The sequence below is a fragment of the Pleurodeles waltl genome, chromosome 3_1 (genome assembly GCF_031143425.1).
Source record: "Pleurodeles waltl isolate 20211129_DDA chromosome 3_1, aPleWal1.hap1.20221129, whole genome shotgun sequence".
Lineage (NCBI taxonomy): Eukaryota > Metazoa > Chordata > Amphibia > Caudata > Salamandridae > Pleurodeles > Pleurodeles waltl.
The window spans coordinates 1,943,854,740-1,943,871,209 of NC_090440.1; the positions used below are offsets into that span (position 1 = coordinate 1,943,854,740).

The 16,470-nt window shown below is 45.4% G+C and overlaps 1 protein-coding gene across 1 annotated transcript in view; it reads right to left on the reverse strand.

The window, feature by feature from the left end:
* Positions 1–446: 446 nt before the first annotated feature.
* LOC138285822 (gap junction delta-2 protein-like) overlaps positions 447–16,470 on the reverse strand; it is a 34,928-nt gene continuing 18,904 nt past the window's right edge. Inside the window, exon 2 of the mRNA XM_069226230.1 lies at positions 447–1,816. Within this exon, the coding sequence (XP_069082331.1) occupies positions 735–1,808 (1,074 nt within the window). The 5' untranslated portion in view covers positions 1,809–1,816 and the 3' untranslated portion in view covers positions 447–734. The remainder of the gene's footprint in view (positions 1,817–16,470) is intronic.

Sequence of the window (16,470 nt, forward strand, 5' to 3'; positions counted from 1 at the left end):
GTGTCAAAACTCACAAAGCACTGCAGCACTGGACCGGCCAATTTCCACTTCGGGAGAAACTTACTGACATGAAATATTTGCATGAGTAACCCGTTCTATGAGTGCAAAACCACCTTTTGTGAATTGCAAAGTGAATTTTACTGTTGTAAAAAAAAAAAAAGACTAGTGTTACATGTAAGCTAAGTTATTGCATGATAGTGGGTCTTCTTTCAAGTTCCTGTGCAGTCATCCAATTTCCATTCCCATTATAATACCAGACAGAAAGATTTTGAGATACCGTGCTGACTTTTTTTTTTTTAGATGATGAAGCAGGGCAACCCGTTTTTCTGAAATTACAGTTCGTAGGGATAACAAGAAGCTGTTTCGTGAATGGTAGCATGCTCTCTTGTGACAGTTCACCTTTCCCTTGGCATTTATACACACCAACCTCTTAGGATACACCTAAAGACCCACACTGGTTTAAAAATGTATTTGAAAAGGCATTCTGCCATTTGTAGCTTGACAAACTTTAAATTAATAAGATTACAAGTCCAAGAATGCCTTCAAATCAGGTTATAAATAACCCCAAAAGAGCGAAGTCTGAGGTCACCATCGATCTATTGGTAGATATCAATAAACAACATCCTGGTACAAGGCAGGTATGGAAGCACCATCCAGGTTTCTGGCATGGAAAGGAGACCCATACTGATATTTACCAGGTATGTTGACGTGTTATCTTTCCACGTCAATCTTAACTACAGCCATGATTTCTTGCTCTTGGCAAGTTTTGGCATGTTGCCATGTTTAGATTTGACGTCCGGGCTCTTCTTTGGAGGGGGGTCACTGGAGTCATTGGTGAAAGAGATGGTGGCTGGGTGAGAGGAGGCATAGCCAATCTTTTCCTGAGACAGACTGCAAGAGTTCTTGAGCACCATCTTCTCCTGAATAGAGTCCTTTAGCTGCGCCAGCAGAGTATTTTGCTCAGGGTACAAAACCATAGCACTCCTCTCCTTGCGCTTAAAGTCGCAGCAGCTGGACAAGGCTGCCAGCAGGATACGGAAGACATATACCCAGCCGAGGTAATGCAGTTCAGCAAGGTTCATGACAAAGCACCCCAGGCCCACCCCGAACATAAAGTTGAGAAAGATAGTCTTCTCAGTGGCTCGGGAGATAAAGCAATCTGTTTTTGTTGGACATGGATATGTTTCGCAATGATATAAGTGGGAAACCTCAAATCCAAAAAGATAATACTGCCCAATCAAGAAGCCAATTTCCATAAATGAACGCAGGACCACATGCACAATGTAGATGATCAACACTTTGTCAGAGAGGTGGATTGGATCTTTCACCGTTTCACCGATCAGCGTCTGCTTCAACCTCTCCCCACTCCTTGATGAAAACTTGCCATCCAGGTGGTCCTCTGGCTTCTGGCTAAGGCTAGCAGTCTCCTGCAGTTGCTCCCTTGTGGCTAGTGTCTGCAGGAGTTCAAGTACACAGGCCTGTTCCAGTTCCATCCTCTCATCTTTTGCGATCTTGTGCAGTACATAAACGATGTAGAAGATGGAAGGGGTTGAGACCAGGACAATTTGAAAAATCCAGAAGCGTAGGTGGGAGACAGGAGCAAAGCTGTCATAGCAGACATTGTTGCAGCCAGGCTGGAGAGTGTTGCAGGTAAATTTGGACTGTTCATCACCGTACACAGCATCACCCACCAAGGTCACCAGAAGGATCCGGAAGATAAGAAGCATGGTCAACCAAATTTTCCCAATGACTGTCGAGTGATTCTGGACTTCCGTCAGCAGACGGCCAAGGATCGACCAGTCCCCCATCTATGAACCTAAGAAGAAAAAAAGAGAAAGAGATTGTTGAAGAAGTTGTCTTGAAAACAACATCTAAGTAAGTGATAATTGCCTAAGACTGTTTGCCTCTGTCTTAGGAGTATCTTCTGCCAGCTCGAACCAACATGTTTCATTTTAACCACTTCGCTGCCAGGCCTTTTCCCCCTCCTGTGCCAGGCCTTTTTTTGCCTATTTGGGGCAGTTCGCGCTTAGGCCCGCATAACTTTTTGTCCACATAAGCTAACCAAGCCAAATTTGCGTCCTTTTTTTCCAACATCCTAGGGATTCTGGAGGTACCCAGACTTTGTGGGTTCCCCTGAAAGAGGCCAAGAAATTGGCCAAAATACAGGGAAAATTTTGTTTTTTTCAAAAAAATTGGAAAAAGTGGCTGTAGAAGAAGGCTTGTGGTTTTTCCCCTAAAAATGGCATCAACAAAGGGTTTGCGGTGCTAAACTCAGCAGCTTCCCAGCTTTCAGGAACAGGCAGACTTGAATCCGAAAACCCAATTTTTCAACACAATTTTGGCATTTTACTGGGGCATACCCCATTTGTGCAATTTTTTGTGCTTTCAGCCTCCTTCCAGTCAGTGACAGGAATGGTCATGAAACCAATGCTGGATCCCAGAAACCTAAACATTTCTGAAAAGTAGACAAAATTCTGAATTCAGCAAGGGGTCATTTGTGTAGATCCTACAAGGGTTTCCTACAGAAAATAACAGCTGAAAAAGAAAAATATTGAAATTGAGGTGAAAAAAACATCAATTTTTCTCTACTTTTTACTCTGTAACTTTTCCCTGCAATGTCAGATTATCGAAAGCAATATACCGTTACGTCTGCTGGACTCCTCTGGTTGCGGGGATATATAGGGTTTGTAGGTTCATCAAGAACCCGAGGAACCCAGAGCCAATAAATGAGCTGCACCCTGCAGTGCGTTTTCATTCTATACCGGGTATACAGTAATTCATTTGCTGAAATATAAGGAGTAAAAAATAGCTATCAAGAAAACCTTTGCATTTCCAAAAAGGGCACAAGATAAGGTGTTGAGGAGCAGTGGTTATTTGCACATCTCTGAATTCCGGGGCGACCATAGTAGCACGTGAATTACATGGAATTTCTCAAATAGATGTCTTTTTTACACACACCCCTATATTTGGAAGGAATAAATGTAGAGAAAGACAAGGGGCAATAACACTTGTTTTGCTATTCTATGTTCCCCCAAGTCTCCCGATAAAAATGATACCTCACTTGTTTGGGTAGGCCTAGCGCCCGCGACAGGATATGCCCCAAAACACAACGTGGACACATCACAGAAAACAGAGCTGTTTTTAGCAAAGTGACTACCTGTAGATTTTGGCCTCTAGCTCAGCCGCCACCTAGGGAAACCTACCAAACCTGTGCATTTCTGAAAACTAGAGACCTAGGGGAATCCAAGGAGGGGTGACTTGTGTGGCTCGGACCAGGTTCTGTTACCCAGAATCCTTTGCAAACCTCAAAATTTGGCTAAAAAAACACATGTTCCTCACATTTCTGTGGCAGAAAGTTCTGGAATCTGAGAGGAGCGACAAATTTCCTTCCACCCAGCATTCCCCCACGTCTCCCGATAAAAATGATACCTCACTTGTGTGGGTAGGCCTAGCGCCCGCGACAGGATATGCCCCAAAACACAACCTGGACACATCACAGAAAACAGAGCTGTTTTTAGCAAAGTGACTACCTGTAGATTTTGGCCTCTAGCTCAGCCGCCACCTAGGGAAACCTACCAAACCTGTGCATTTCTGAAAACTAGAGACCTAGGGGAATCCAAGGAGGGGTGACTTGTGTGGCTCGGACCAGGTTCGGTTACCCAGAATCCTTTGCAAACCTCAAAATTTGGCTAAAAAAACACATGTTCCTCACATTTCTGTGGCAGAAAGTTCTGGAATCTGAGAGGAGCCACAAATTTCCTTCCACCTAGCGTTCCCCCACGTCTCCCGATAAAAATGATACCTCACTTGTGTGGGTAGGCCTAGCGCCCGCGACAGGATATGCCCCAAAACACAACGTGGACATATCACAGAAAACAGAGCTGTTTTTAGCAAAGTGACTACCTGTAGATTTTGGCCTCTAGCTCAGCCACCACCTAGGGAAACCTACCAAACCTGTGCATTTCTGAAAACTAGAGACCTAGGGGAATCCAAGGAGGGGTGACTTGCGGGGCTCGGACCAGGTTCTGTTACCCAGAATCCTTTGCAAACCTCAAAATTTGGCTAAAAAAACACATGTTCCTCACATTTCTGTGGCAGAAAGTTCTGGAATCTGAGAGGAGCTACAAATTTCTTTCCACCCAGCATTCCCCCAAGTCTCCCGATAAAAATGATACCTCACTTGCGTGGGTAGGCCTAGCGCCGGCGACAGGAAACACCCCAAAGCGCAACGTGGACACATCCTAAATTTTGGAAAAAAACAGAGGTGTTTTTTGCGAAGTGCCTACCTGTAGATTTTGGCCTCTAGCACAGCCGGCACCTAGGGAAACCTACCAAACCTGTGCATTTCTGAAAACGAGAGACCTAGGGGAATCCAAGGAGGGGTGACTTGCGGGGCTCGGACCAGGTTCTGTTACCCAGAATCCTTTGCAAACCTCAAAATGTGGCTAAAAAAACACATGTCCCTCACATTTCTGTGGCAGAAAGTTCTGGAATCTGAGAGAAGCTACAAATTTCCTTCCACCCAGCGTTCCCCCAAGTCTCCCGATAAAAATGATACCTCACTTGCGTGGGTAGGCCTAGCGCCGGCGACAGGAAACACCCCAAAGCGCAACGTGGACACATCATAAATTTTGGAAAAAAACAGAGGTGTTTTTTGCGAAGTGCCTACCTGTAGATTTTGGCCTCTAGCTCAGCCGGCACCTAGGGAAAGCTACCAAACCTGTGCATTTCTGAAAACTAGAGACCGAGGGGAATCCAAGGAGGGGTGACTTGCGGGGCTCGGACCAGGTTCTGTTACCCAGAATCCTTTGCAAACCTCAAAATTTGGCTAAAAATACACATGTTACTCACATTTCTGTGGCAGAAAGTTCTGGAATCTGAGAGGAGCCACAAATTTCCTTCCACCTAGCGTTCCCCCACGTCTCCCGATAAAAATGATACCTCACTTGTGTGGGTAGGCCTAGCGCCCGCGACAGGATATGCCCCAAAACACAACGTGGACATATCACAGAAAACAGAGCTGTTTTTAGCAAAGTGACTACCTGTAGATTTTGGCCTCTAGCTCAGCCGCCACCTAGGGAAACCTACCAAACCTATGCATTTCTGAAAACTAGAGACCTAGGGGGATCCAAGGAGGGGTGACTTGCGGGGCTCGGACCAGGTTCTGTTACCCAGAATCCTTTGCAAACCTCAAAATTTGGCTAAAAAAACACATGTTCCTCAAATTTCTGTGGCAGAAAGTTCTGGAATCTGAGAGGAGCCACAAATTTCCTTCCACCCAGCGTTCCCCCACGTCTCCCGATAAAAATGATACCTCACTTGTGTGGGTAGGCCTAGCGCCCGCGACAGGATATGCCCCAAAACACAACGTGGACATATCACAGAAAACAGAGCTGTTTTTAGCAAAGTGACTACCTGTAGATTTTGGCCTCTAGCTCAGCCGCCACCTAGGGAAACCTACCAAACCTATGCATTTCTGAAAACTAGAGACCTAGGGGAATCCAAGGAGGGGTGACTTGTGTGGCTCGGACCAGGTTCTGTTACCCAGAATCCTTTGCAAACCTCAAAATTTGGCTAAAAATACACATGTTACTCACATTTCTGTGGCAGAAAGTTCTGGAATCTGAGAGGAGCTACAAATTTCCTTCCACCCAGCGTTCCCCCAAGTCTCCCGATAAAAATGATACCTCACTTGCGTGGGTAGGCCTATCGCCGGCGACAGGAAACACCCCAAAGCGCAACGTGGACACATCCTAAATTTTGGAAAAAAACAGAGGTGTTTTTTGCGAAGTGCCTACCTGTAGATTTTGGCCTCTAGCTCAGCCGGCACCTAGGGAAACCTACCAAACCTGTGCATTTCTGAAAACTAGAGACCTAGGGGAATCCAAGGAGGGGTGACTTGCGGGGCTCGGACCAGGTTCTGTTACCCAGAATCCTTTGCAAACCTCAAAATTTGGCTAAAAATACACATGTTACTCACATTTCTGTGGCAGAAAGTTCTGGAATCTGAGAGGAGCCACAAATTTCCTTCTACCCAGCGTTCCCCCAAGTCTCCCGATAAAAATGATACATCACTTGTGTGGGTAGGACTAGCGCCCACGAAAGGAAAGGGCCCAAAACACAACGTGGACACATCACATTTTTTTATAAAAAGCAGTGCCTACCTGTGGATTTTGGCCTGTAGCTCAGCCGACACCTGAGGAAACCTAGCAAACCAGTGCATTTTTGAAAACTAGAAACCCAGGGGAATCCAAGATGGGGTGACTTGCGGGGCTCAGACCAGGTTATGTTACCCAGAACCCTTTGCAAACATCAAAATTTGGCCCAAAAAACACTTTTTCCTCTCATTTCGGTGACAGAAAGTTCTGGAATCTGAGAGGAGCCACAAATTTCCTTCCACCCAGCGTTCCCCTAAGTCTCTCGATAAAAATGGTACATCACTTCTGTGGGTAGGCCTAGCGCCCACAAAAGGAAATGGCCCAAAACACAACGTGGACACAACATATTTTTTCACAGAAAACAGAGGTGTTTTTTGCAAGGTGCCTACCTGTGGTGTTTGGCCTGTAGCTCAGCCGGCCCCAGGGGGGGGGGCAGAAATGGCCTAAAATAAATTTGCCCCCCCAACCCCCACCCTCCCCCGCCGGGAGCGACCCTTGCCTACGGGGTCGCTCCCCCTGCGTGACATTGGCACCAAAAAACAAATCCCCGGTGCCTAGTGGTTTCTGCCCCCTTGGGGGCAGGTTGACCTAAACTCAGCCAATCTGCCCCCAAGGGGGGCAGAAATGGCCTAAATACAATTTGTCCCCCAGGGGAGCGACTTTTGCCTGATGGGTCGCTCCCCATCTCTAAAAAAAAAAAAACAAAGAAAAAAAAGAAAAATTCCCCTGGCGCCTAGAGGTTTCTGCCCCCCCCCCCCGGGGGCAGATCGGCCTAATAATAGGCCGATCTGCCCCCCAGGGGGGCAGAAATGGCCTAAAATAAATTTGCCCCCCCAACACCCACCCCCCCCCGGGAGCGACCCTTGCCTACGGGGTCGCTCCCCCTGCGTCACATTGGCGCCAAAAAACAAATCCCCGGTGCCTAGTGGTTTCTGCCCCCTTGGGGGCAGATTGACCTAAAATTGGCCAATCTGCCCCCAGGGGGGCAGAAATGGTCTAAATACAATTTGCCCCCCCAGGGGAGCGACCCTTGCCTGATGGGTCGCTCCCCATCTCTAAAAAAAGAAACAACAAAAAAAAAAAACACAAAAAAAAAAATTGCCCTGGCGCCTAGAGTGTTCTGCCCCCCCCCCCGGGGGGCAGTTCGGCCTAATAATAGGCCGATCTGTCCCCCGGGGGGGCAGAAATGGCATAAAATAAATTTGCCCCCCCAACCCCCACCCCCCCCCCGGGAGCGACCCTTGCCTACGGGGTCGCTCCCCCTGCGTGACATTGGCGCCAAAAAACAAATCCCCGGTGCCTAGTGGTTTCTGCCCCCTTGGGGGCAGATTGACCTAAAATTGGCCAATCTGCCCCCAGGGGGGCAGAAATGGTCTAAATACAATTTGCCCCCCCAGGGGAGCGACCCTTGCCTGATGGGTCACTCCCCATCTCTAAAAAAAGAAACAACAAAAAAAAAACACACAAAAAAAAAATTGCCCTGGCGCCTAGAGTGTTCTGCCCCCCCCCCCCGGGGGCAGTTCGGCCTAATAATAGGCCGATCTGTCCCCCGGGGGGGCAGAAATGGCCTAAAATAAATTTGCCCCCCCAACCCCCACCCCCCCCCCCGGGAGCGACCCTTGCCTACGGGGTCGCTCCCCCTGCGTGACATTGGTGCCAAAAAACAAATCCCCGGTGCCTAGTGGTTTCTGCCCCCTTGGGGGCAGATTGACCTAAAATTGGCCAATCTGCCCCCAGGGGGGCAGAAATGGTCTAAATACAATTTGCCCCCCCAGGGGAGCGACCCTTGCCTGATGGGTCGCTCCCCATCTCTAAAAAAAGAAACAACAAAAAAAAAACACACAAAAAAAAAATTGCCCTGGCGCCTAGAGTGTTCTGCCCCCCCCCCCCCCGGGGGCAGTTCGGCCTAATAATAGGCCGATCTGTCCCCCGGGGGGGCAGAAATGGCCTAAATTAAATTTGCCCCCCCAACCCCCACCCCCCGCCCCCCGGGAGCGACCCTTGCCTACGGGGTCGCTCCCCCTGCGTGACATTGGCGCCAAAAAACAAATCCCCGGTGCCTAGTGGTTTCTGCCCCCTTGGGGGCAGATTGACCTAAAATCGGCCAATCTGCCCCCAGGGGGGCAGAAATGGTCTAAATACAATTTGCCCCCCAGGGGAGCGACCCTTGCCTGATGGGTCGCTCCCCATCTCTAAAAAAAAGAAAGAACAAAAAAAAAAAACACAAAAAAAAAAATTGCCCTGGCGCCTAGAGGTTTCTTCCCCCCCTGGGGGCAGATCGGCCTAATAATAGGCCGATCTGCCCCCAGGGGGGGCAGAAATGGCCTAAAATAAATTGCCCTCCCCCCCAGGGAGCGACCCTTGCCTAAGGGGTCGCTCCCTTTGCGTGAAATTCACGCAAAGAAAAAACTCCCTGGTGTCTAGTGGTTTCTACCCCCCTTGGGGGCAGATTGGCCTCATCAAAATAGGCCAATCTGCCCCCAAGGGAGGCAGAAATGGCCAAAATATAATTTTCCCCCAAGGGGAGCGACCCTTGCCTAAGGGGTCGCTCCCCACCAAAAAAAAAAAAAATGAAACAAAAAAAAAAAAAAAGGTCCCTGGTGCCTAGAGGTTTCTGCCCCCCCTGGGGGCAGATCGGCCTAATAGTAGGCCGATCTGCCCCCAGGGGGGGCAGAAAAGGCCTTCCTGAAAATATGCCCCCCCTGGGAGCGACCCTTGCCCAAGGGGTCGCTCCCTTTTGTCAATTTCAATGAAGAAAAAAAAAAATCCCTGGTGTCTAGTGGGGTTTCAAAAGCCGGATTGCAAGCAATCCGGCTTTTGAAACCCTCGGAGGGACTTCAAAGGGAAGGAAATACTTTTCCTTCCCTTTGAAGCCCCTCCGGGCCTCCCAAGTGATTGAAAAAGAAATGCTTTTGCATTTCTTTTTCAATCGCGCTGGAAGCAGAGCTTCCAGCGCGACTAGGGAGGCCCCTGTGACAAATCAGCGCGCGCTCGTGCGCTGACGTCACAGGGGGGGGTGGGGGGGGTCGGGGGTGGAAGGGGAAGGGATTCCCCGGTCAGCCCTGACCTGGGGGGGTGGGGGGGCGTCCCTCGGGAGGAGCGCTAGCGCTTCTCCCGAGGGAAGCATTCAGGACGTAATGGTTACGTCCATGGCGCCACACGGGCGCTGCCATGGACGTAACCATTACGTCCGTGGCGGGGAAGGGGTTAAGGAAGGAAATGTTGTCTAGTAGCTAAATTGTCTGAGAACAGCATTCTAAAATAGACTTCCACACTCAATCAAATTCAGGAATACTGGACAAAACCCTTCATCTCACTGTAAACCAGCACCAAAAACTGCCCAAAAATATGGATCACTTAGTAGGAACAGAACTAGTATTTGTCATTATTGTTACAGCATCTCAACAGGAATTTTTAATTGAGGATGAGTGTGTGATACATAGGGATAAACTGTCAAGCAAGAAGAGAAACCAGAATTTGCAGGAGAGGTGAGAGACGCTACTCGTGAGGCAGTATACTTGACATGGTAGGTGGAAATGTGGCAAACATTTGTGATTAGCTTTCCAGGCATGAAAATTGGTTGCTTAGGGTAATTTTTCATCCATATCCTTAGAAGACCTTGCCAGTTAGTCACAGTAGCGTAGCAAAGATACAATGGGCCTGTGTAAGCAAGAAAAATGTCTCCTTTTATTGATGTTGCGGTAGTAAAATACAGCCCTTACCGGGGTGCAATGGTTCCCTCAGAGTTCTGGGCCCTGGTGCCGCTGAAAGTGCTACACCAATGGTAGCTACATCCCTTGTTATTCACCCCTCTTTTGAGAGGTCAAAATATGCAGTTTTGATAGGACTGGAGTGTGCAATGAGACAATGGATTAAACTCATTCATTAAGCTTTATTTAGGTACTAAAAATACCATAAAAGCTCATCATACGAAACACACAAAGGAAGTATAAAAAGAGCAATAATATAAAACTCTCTAACTGGAAAATACTAGAAAATGAATGATTAAAATGCGAAATGCAAAATTCTCAAACATAATCAGGAATTATAAAAGATCACCAGTATAAGAAGACAGTAATATAAAAACCTTCACCCAACAAGCTTAAAATACAGAATAAAAAGCACAATATGGCATCTTTTTAGGATTAAAATCAAATATTCCCTATAAGTGCAACGTATCCAATTTTATCTACAGACTTGGACTTACTTTAGTGTAATGCATTACAAGCTGACCCTAACCGTTTTGCTCTTATGTGCCAAATTGCATCTAAAAATCTAGCCAAAGCACATACCACAATGCCATGGGTATTCGTTTTGCAGATCCTAAGAGCTAGGAGCCGGTTGTTAATGCCCATGGATCTGCAAAGAGGTATAATCCATTGAGTCCGCTGTTTGGCATATGTGGGACATTGGAGTAACACATGAGCAATGCATTCAGATGACCCACAGACCATTGGGCATAGATCTTGTTGGTTATCCTGTTTGGGCCACCTGCAAGTAAAACTGCATAGTGGTAACTATTCCAACCTAAACCTGATATAAAGTGCACGTGCTCTGGGGGATAAAATCAAGTCCATGTAATTTTCAAATTCATAATGACATTTGACTGATATAAACCTATCTGTCAAGCTGAACGAAGGCACCTCAACTAGCTTTCCTATTTTTAAGTTTAACCAATATGCATCCTTAACAACTTGTGCCGCATTTTTTGGGAGACAATGAGGGTCTGTCCAAAACAGGCCCAACCCTAGTTTGGTCAAACTGTTTTCGACATGATTACACCATGGGATTTTTCTTCTTATGTGTGTATTCAGCAGGGCATTCAACCATGTTCTGAATGGGCTGAAGATATCCATGGACCAAATCCTAATCCAATATAATATGGTCTTAAAGCGGCTATGTGGGCGATGGAATCTAGATTTAGGTCCATCCGAATAGGCAAAGTGGGGAAACTAGTAGGTATTTTTAGCAAGACTTTTATGAATGAATTTTCAGCAAGCTCTAAGTCCCTCAGATTGCCATGCCCCCACAGCTCTGCTCCATACAGAACCCTCCCTCTAGTTTGTACTTTGTATATTTCTATTGCAGGGGAGATTGCAAATCTGGGAGATCTGTTAGCAAATCTCAAGACGCCCCCGAGTTCTGTTTCAGTCTCATATATGCCTTTGATAAATGGGCCTGCCATTTGTGCGTATCCCCTAGTCTAACTCCCAAATAATCAAAGTCAGTGACTCTCACTAATGCTTCCTCATCCAGTAAGATCGTCCTTATTTTATGTTTTTTGTCGCCAAAAATCATATATTTGTTTTTTAAGGTATTAACTTTAAGGCCGTGGTCCTTGCAAAAGCACATAAACTTCACTAGTAAATTAGCAAGGCCGGGGGCAGTTTGGCATAGTAACAAAGTATCATCCGCAAATAGCAGACACGGAATGTTTGTCCCATCTAGTTTTGGTGCATCATTATCGCAGTCTAATAAATAAGGGATACATGCATTAATAAACATTAAAAAAGTGTGGGGGCCAACACACATCCCTGCCTCACCCCTCTTTTAATCGGGATCTCGCTTGTTACCTCCCCATTTAATCCCCATCGAATTGTTGCAAAACTCTCAGTGTATAAACTTTTAATTCAATTTAAGGGGACTCAGGAAGCTGGCTCTGTCCAATACCTCCCACAGTTTGCAGCGCGGGACCAGATCAAACGCAGATTTAAGATCCACAAAGGCCACGATTAACCTCAAAGTGACTACTAACTAATGGATTGACTGTACTTACCGCGGTAAGTAGCACGTTCAGTGAGGATAAAATGACTATTTTGTTGTAGACTGTTTTACTAATAGGATGCATAGCCTATCACATCTGATCCTCATTTCAGCATTCAATTTTTATGCTTCTTTACAAAGTGTTTTTTACAATGTTTGATTTCCTCATCAGTTTGTTTGCAACAGTGCCGATAATTGTCACAATTACACGAGTGGCACTTGGCTGGTGGCAACCAAATTTGGAAAATAAGTTTTGGATGTTTATCATATGTGTATACTTATAGTGAACATAATTGGATGTGTTTAAAAAACACAAATAATCTGAATGATGAATACAACTGATGCAAGAAGCATGTACATACATTGGTAATTTCTTACTAAAGGTCTGCAGCAACTGTTGGTCAATTGGGGAGCCAGTGGTTTAGTGCACTCCTTACTCGATGGTACTTAATGGGCAGTTTCTTGCATTGCCATGCACATCCCGAGTGAAGAAAGATATACCTGGCACAGGGCTTATGCATTTAACACAGGGCATTCCTAAATGATCCATAGAGCTACACGTTTCCACAAGATGAAGAGGGTGAACATGAGGTGCTCCTTGGCTCATTGTGAATAATCAAGAACAGCTCCTTAATTGGTCTTTGGCGTTTTGGTCTGCTGGACCATGTACAATAGAGAACTTGAAGAGAGATGCAGCAGAGGATGAATATGACCCCTCCCACAAATCCTGCGGATTTTGGTAATGGAGTCCAGATTTATTCTGATTTATTGCGACAGCACTCGTTCACCCAAGCCAAGCTTCACTAAACAGAGGCTCCAGTAGGCCAACATCACCCATACACTCAAAATTAACTACATCTCTGCGATCCACTGAACAGGTATCCATACAATGGCACCCATCCATCCACAAGACAATTTGAAAATAGAAGACCCCATTTCAAAAGGTCCTAATGGATACTTCAGCATAGAGTCTTTGAATATCCAAGCCCAGATGAAGACCTTGCTAATTAGTCACTCCACCTTTGAGAGGTCGAAACGTGCAGTGTTAAGAAGACTCAGGAGTGACTTGAGACAATAATGGATTGAACCCCAAAGAACCACTAACTAATGGATTGACTGAATCTATTGTTGTCAGTGGCATACTCAGTGAGGATAAAAATACTTGTTTTGCACTAGGTCATTTTGATAATAGAACTATAAATCCTATCATATATGCTCCTCATTTCTTTATATCATTTGTATGTTTCTTGTAAAAAAATTGTTTTACAGTGTTTCATTTCTTTATAATTTTGTAATGGTGCCAAGAATTGTCACAAACACACATGGGTGGCACTTGGGTGATGGGAGCCCACACATGGAATGCAACTAATTTGAATGTTTACCGAGTTAATGTACATATTATATAGGTAATTGGAAGTATGTAAAATATACAAATAACCCAAATGATGAATACATCTGACACAAGATGCACATTCATACCTTGGTAATTTCTGATAAAAGGTCTACAGTAATTGATAGGCAATTGAGGGACCTTATTCTTTCTATAATGTTGTCCAATGCGGCACATCAGTGAGTTGTTGCCCTTATTCCTATATCCATGCAAGATAGTGCTACAGATGCCAGAGAAGATAGAGTATGAGTAGCACAGAGCATATCCAGTTAAAACAGGGGTTTCCTATAAGATCGTTAAAGCTTCATTCGTTCCCACAAGGTGAATAAGGTAGAACCAATATTAGATACTCACTTGTGCACATGGTTAATAAAAACATCTTCCTGATTGGCTTTTGGCTTGTGTCTGTGGTCTGCAAGACCATTTCCAAAGAAGAACTTGGAGAGGGGGCATCAGAGGATGAATATGAGCCCTTGTCACCTATTCTGTTTATTATGGAAATGTAACCCAGATGACATCACAGATTATTTTCACTGGCTTGCTCATTCACCCTCCCTCCCCATTCACACACTCTCAGTTCTTGTCAGTCCTAGGGATGGACATTTTAGTAATTTCGTGATTCGACCTCGAATCATCTCCCCTCAAGCAGCTGTGTACCCTTGTAGACCAAAGTAGTTGTAAAGAAGCAGAAGGTCCCTGTGTATTCTGATGTCCTTTTCCGTTGTGTAATCTGCAGTCTCACTGCTGTCCTAGTTTACCAGAAGAATGCAATTGCAACCTATGTATATAACCTGAACAGGGCTGGCTATGAGAATGGTTTCAGAAGAGTTTAGCAATGGCCTCAATACATTCTGATCTGTACAACGAAACATGCACACAGTAGAAACTGTTAGTAGGACTCACACAAGAGCGAGACAGCCAGGTTGAGGACATTGCACACAGTATTGGATCCACATTCCTCAGTTACACTCAGCAAACCTACCTATAGATCCTCGGACCTGATTTAGAGCTGAGTGATAATTGAAGAGTCGCAAACAATCAGAAGCAGGTTGATTCGCTCACCTGTTGCATACCCGGCCTCATTTAAAGTGCAAAAGATGGCAGCTTTCCAAGTGCTAATTCTACAGTCAGGAAAACCATTGCAGCTGAGAGAATGACATGGCAGGGGCCATGCTACGTATGGCAGCCCCTCTAAAGCTGTACCCACTGGTGTTTCCTGTATGGAACCACAATGCAAACCATAGAGGTCCTTGACAGAAAACAATCCTTAAGTGTACTCCTCACACTGGGAGACACCTACCAACACATTGGGGACAATGGTTTTGTTTTTCTGCCATGGCATAGCAGGCCTGCCATCACTGTTTTTGAATTTTTGTAGTTGGGAGGCGGGAGATGCTTCAAAGAGAAAAGGCTGCCAACTGGACGCATTCTCTAAATTTGGGGGTCCCACCCAACTATGAATGATGTCTATAGTTCTTTGTGGGTTCCAGAGCCAAAGACTTACTATGAGCATGGGCTTTAACCCCTTCGCTGCCAGGCTTTATCCCCTCAGGTGCCGAGCCTTTTTTTGGCCCACATAACATTTTGCCCGCATAAGCTACTCACGCCAAATTTGTGTCCTTTTTTCTAACATCATAGGGATTCTAGAGGTACCCTAGTTTGTGGGTTCCCCTGGAAGAGACCAAGAAATTAGTCAAAATACAACTAAAAGTTTGTTTAAAAAAAAAAAATTGGAAAAAAGGGCTGCAGAAAAAAGCATGCATTTTTCCCCTGAAAATGGCATCAACAAATGGGTTGCGGTGCTAAAAACACCATCTTACCAGCTTTCAGGAACAGGCAGACTTGAATCAGAAAAACACATTTTTCAACACAATTTTGGCATTTTACTGGGACATAACCCATTTTTATAATTTTTTGTGCTTTCAGCCCCCTTCCAGTTAGTGACAAAAATGGGTGTGAAACCAATGTTGAATCCCAGACAGCTAAACATTTCTGAAAAGTAGACAAAGTTCTGAAGTCGTCGAGGGGTCATTTGTGTAGATCCTTCAAGGTTTTCCTACAGAAAGTAACAGCTAAAATCCTGAGTGACTTCCAAGCCGGTTTCAGGGAAAAAATTAGCACAATCGACCAGATATTTAGATTCCTCACGATTAAATGGAAGTCTGTCGACCTGGAAGGAGGGAAATTATTCGTAGCCTTCGTGGATCTCAGATCTGCTTTTGACTTGGTCCCACGACAAAAGCTATGGGAGATACTGGATAGAGCAGGACTCCCATGTACGCTATTAAACACAATCAAAAGCTTGTACAATAAGACCTTTGCCAAAGTTAGATGGGGAGCAAATGGGGAAATAACAAGAGAGATCCAAATTAAAAGGGGAGTGAGACAAGGGTGTGTTTTGGCCCCAACCCTCTTCCTTATATTTATAAATGCTTGTATTCCTTATCTATTTGCTTGTGACAACAATGCACCCAAACTAGGGGGGGGGTGAAGACACCATGCCTGCTCTTTGCGGACGATACATTACTGCTATCCCAAACTGCGTCCGGTCTAGGAAACTTACTACAAAAATTCACATCCTTCTGTAGAGATCACAGTCTTGAAGTGAACTCTACAAAAACAAAGTACATGATCTTTGGTGACAACAAACATAAAGTAAGAAAGAGTATCTCTATGGAAGGGGTAGAGCTGGAGAGAGTTGCAGATTTTGTGTATTTGGGGGTCAGACTTGAGGATACGCATAGATGGCAGGCTCAGATAGCAAGGGCACATATGTCACTGAAGCAGAACCTGGGTGGCGTACTGAGATTTGCAAACAGGTCCCCTAGGTTCGCAATCACTCCAGCAATGGAAATATACAAGCTACAAGCAAGAGGGAGTGTTCTTTATGGAGCAGAACTATGGGGACATGGTAACCTAAAGGATTTGGAGATTGCCGAAAATTATTTTATAAAGTCTATCCTAAGAATACCCACTAGCTCTCCTACGTTACTTGTACGCATGGACATGAACCTTGATTCTATTGCTCATATAGCAGCGTTGAAACCAATATTATATTGGATTAGAATATGGTCCTTGGATATATTTAGTCTGTATAGGACATGGTTGAAAGCTCTGATTAGTGAAAACTATATGGAAAAAATTCCCTGGTGCAAGCAT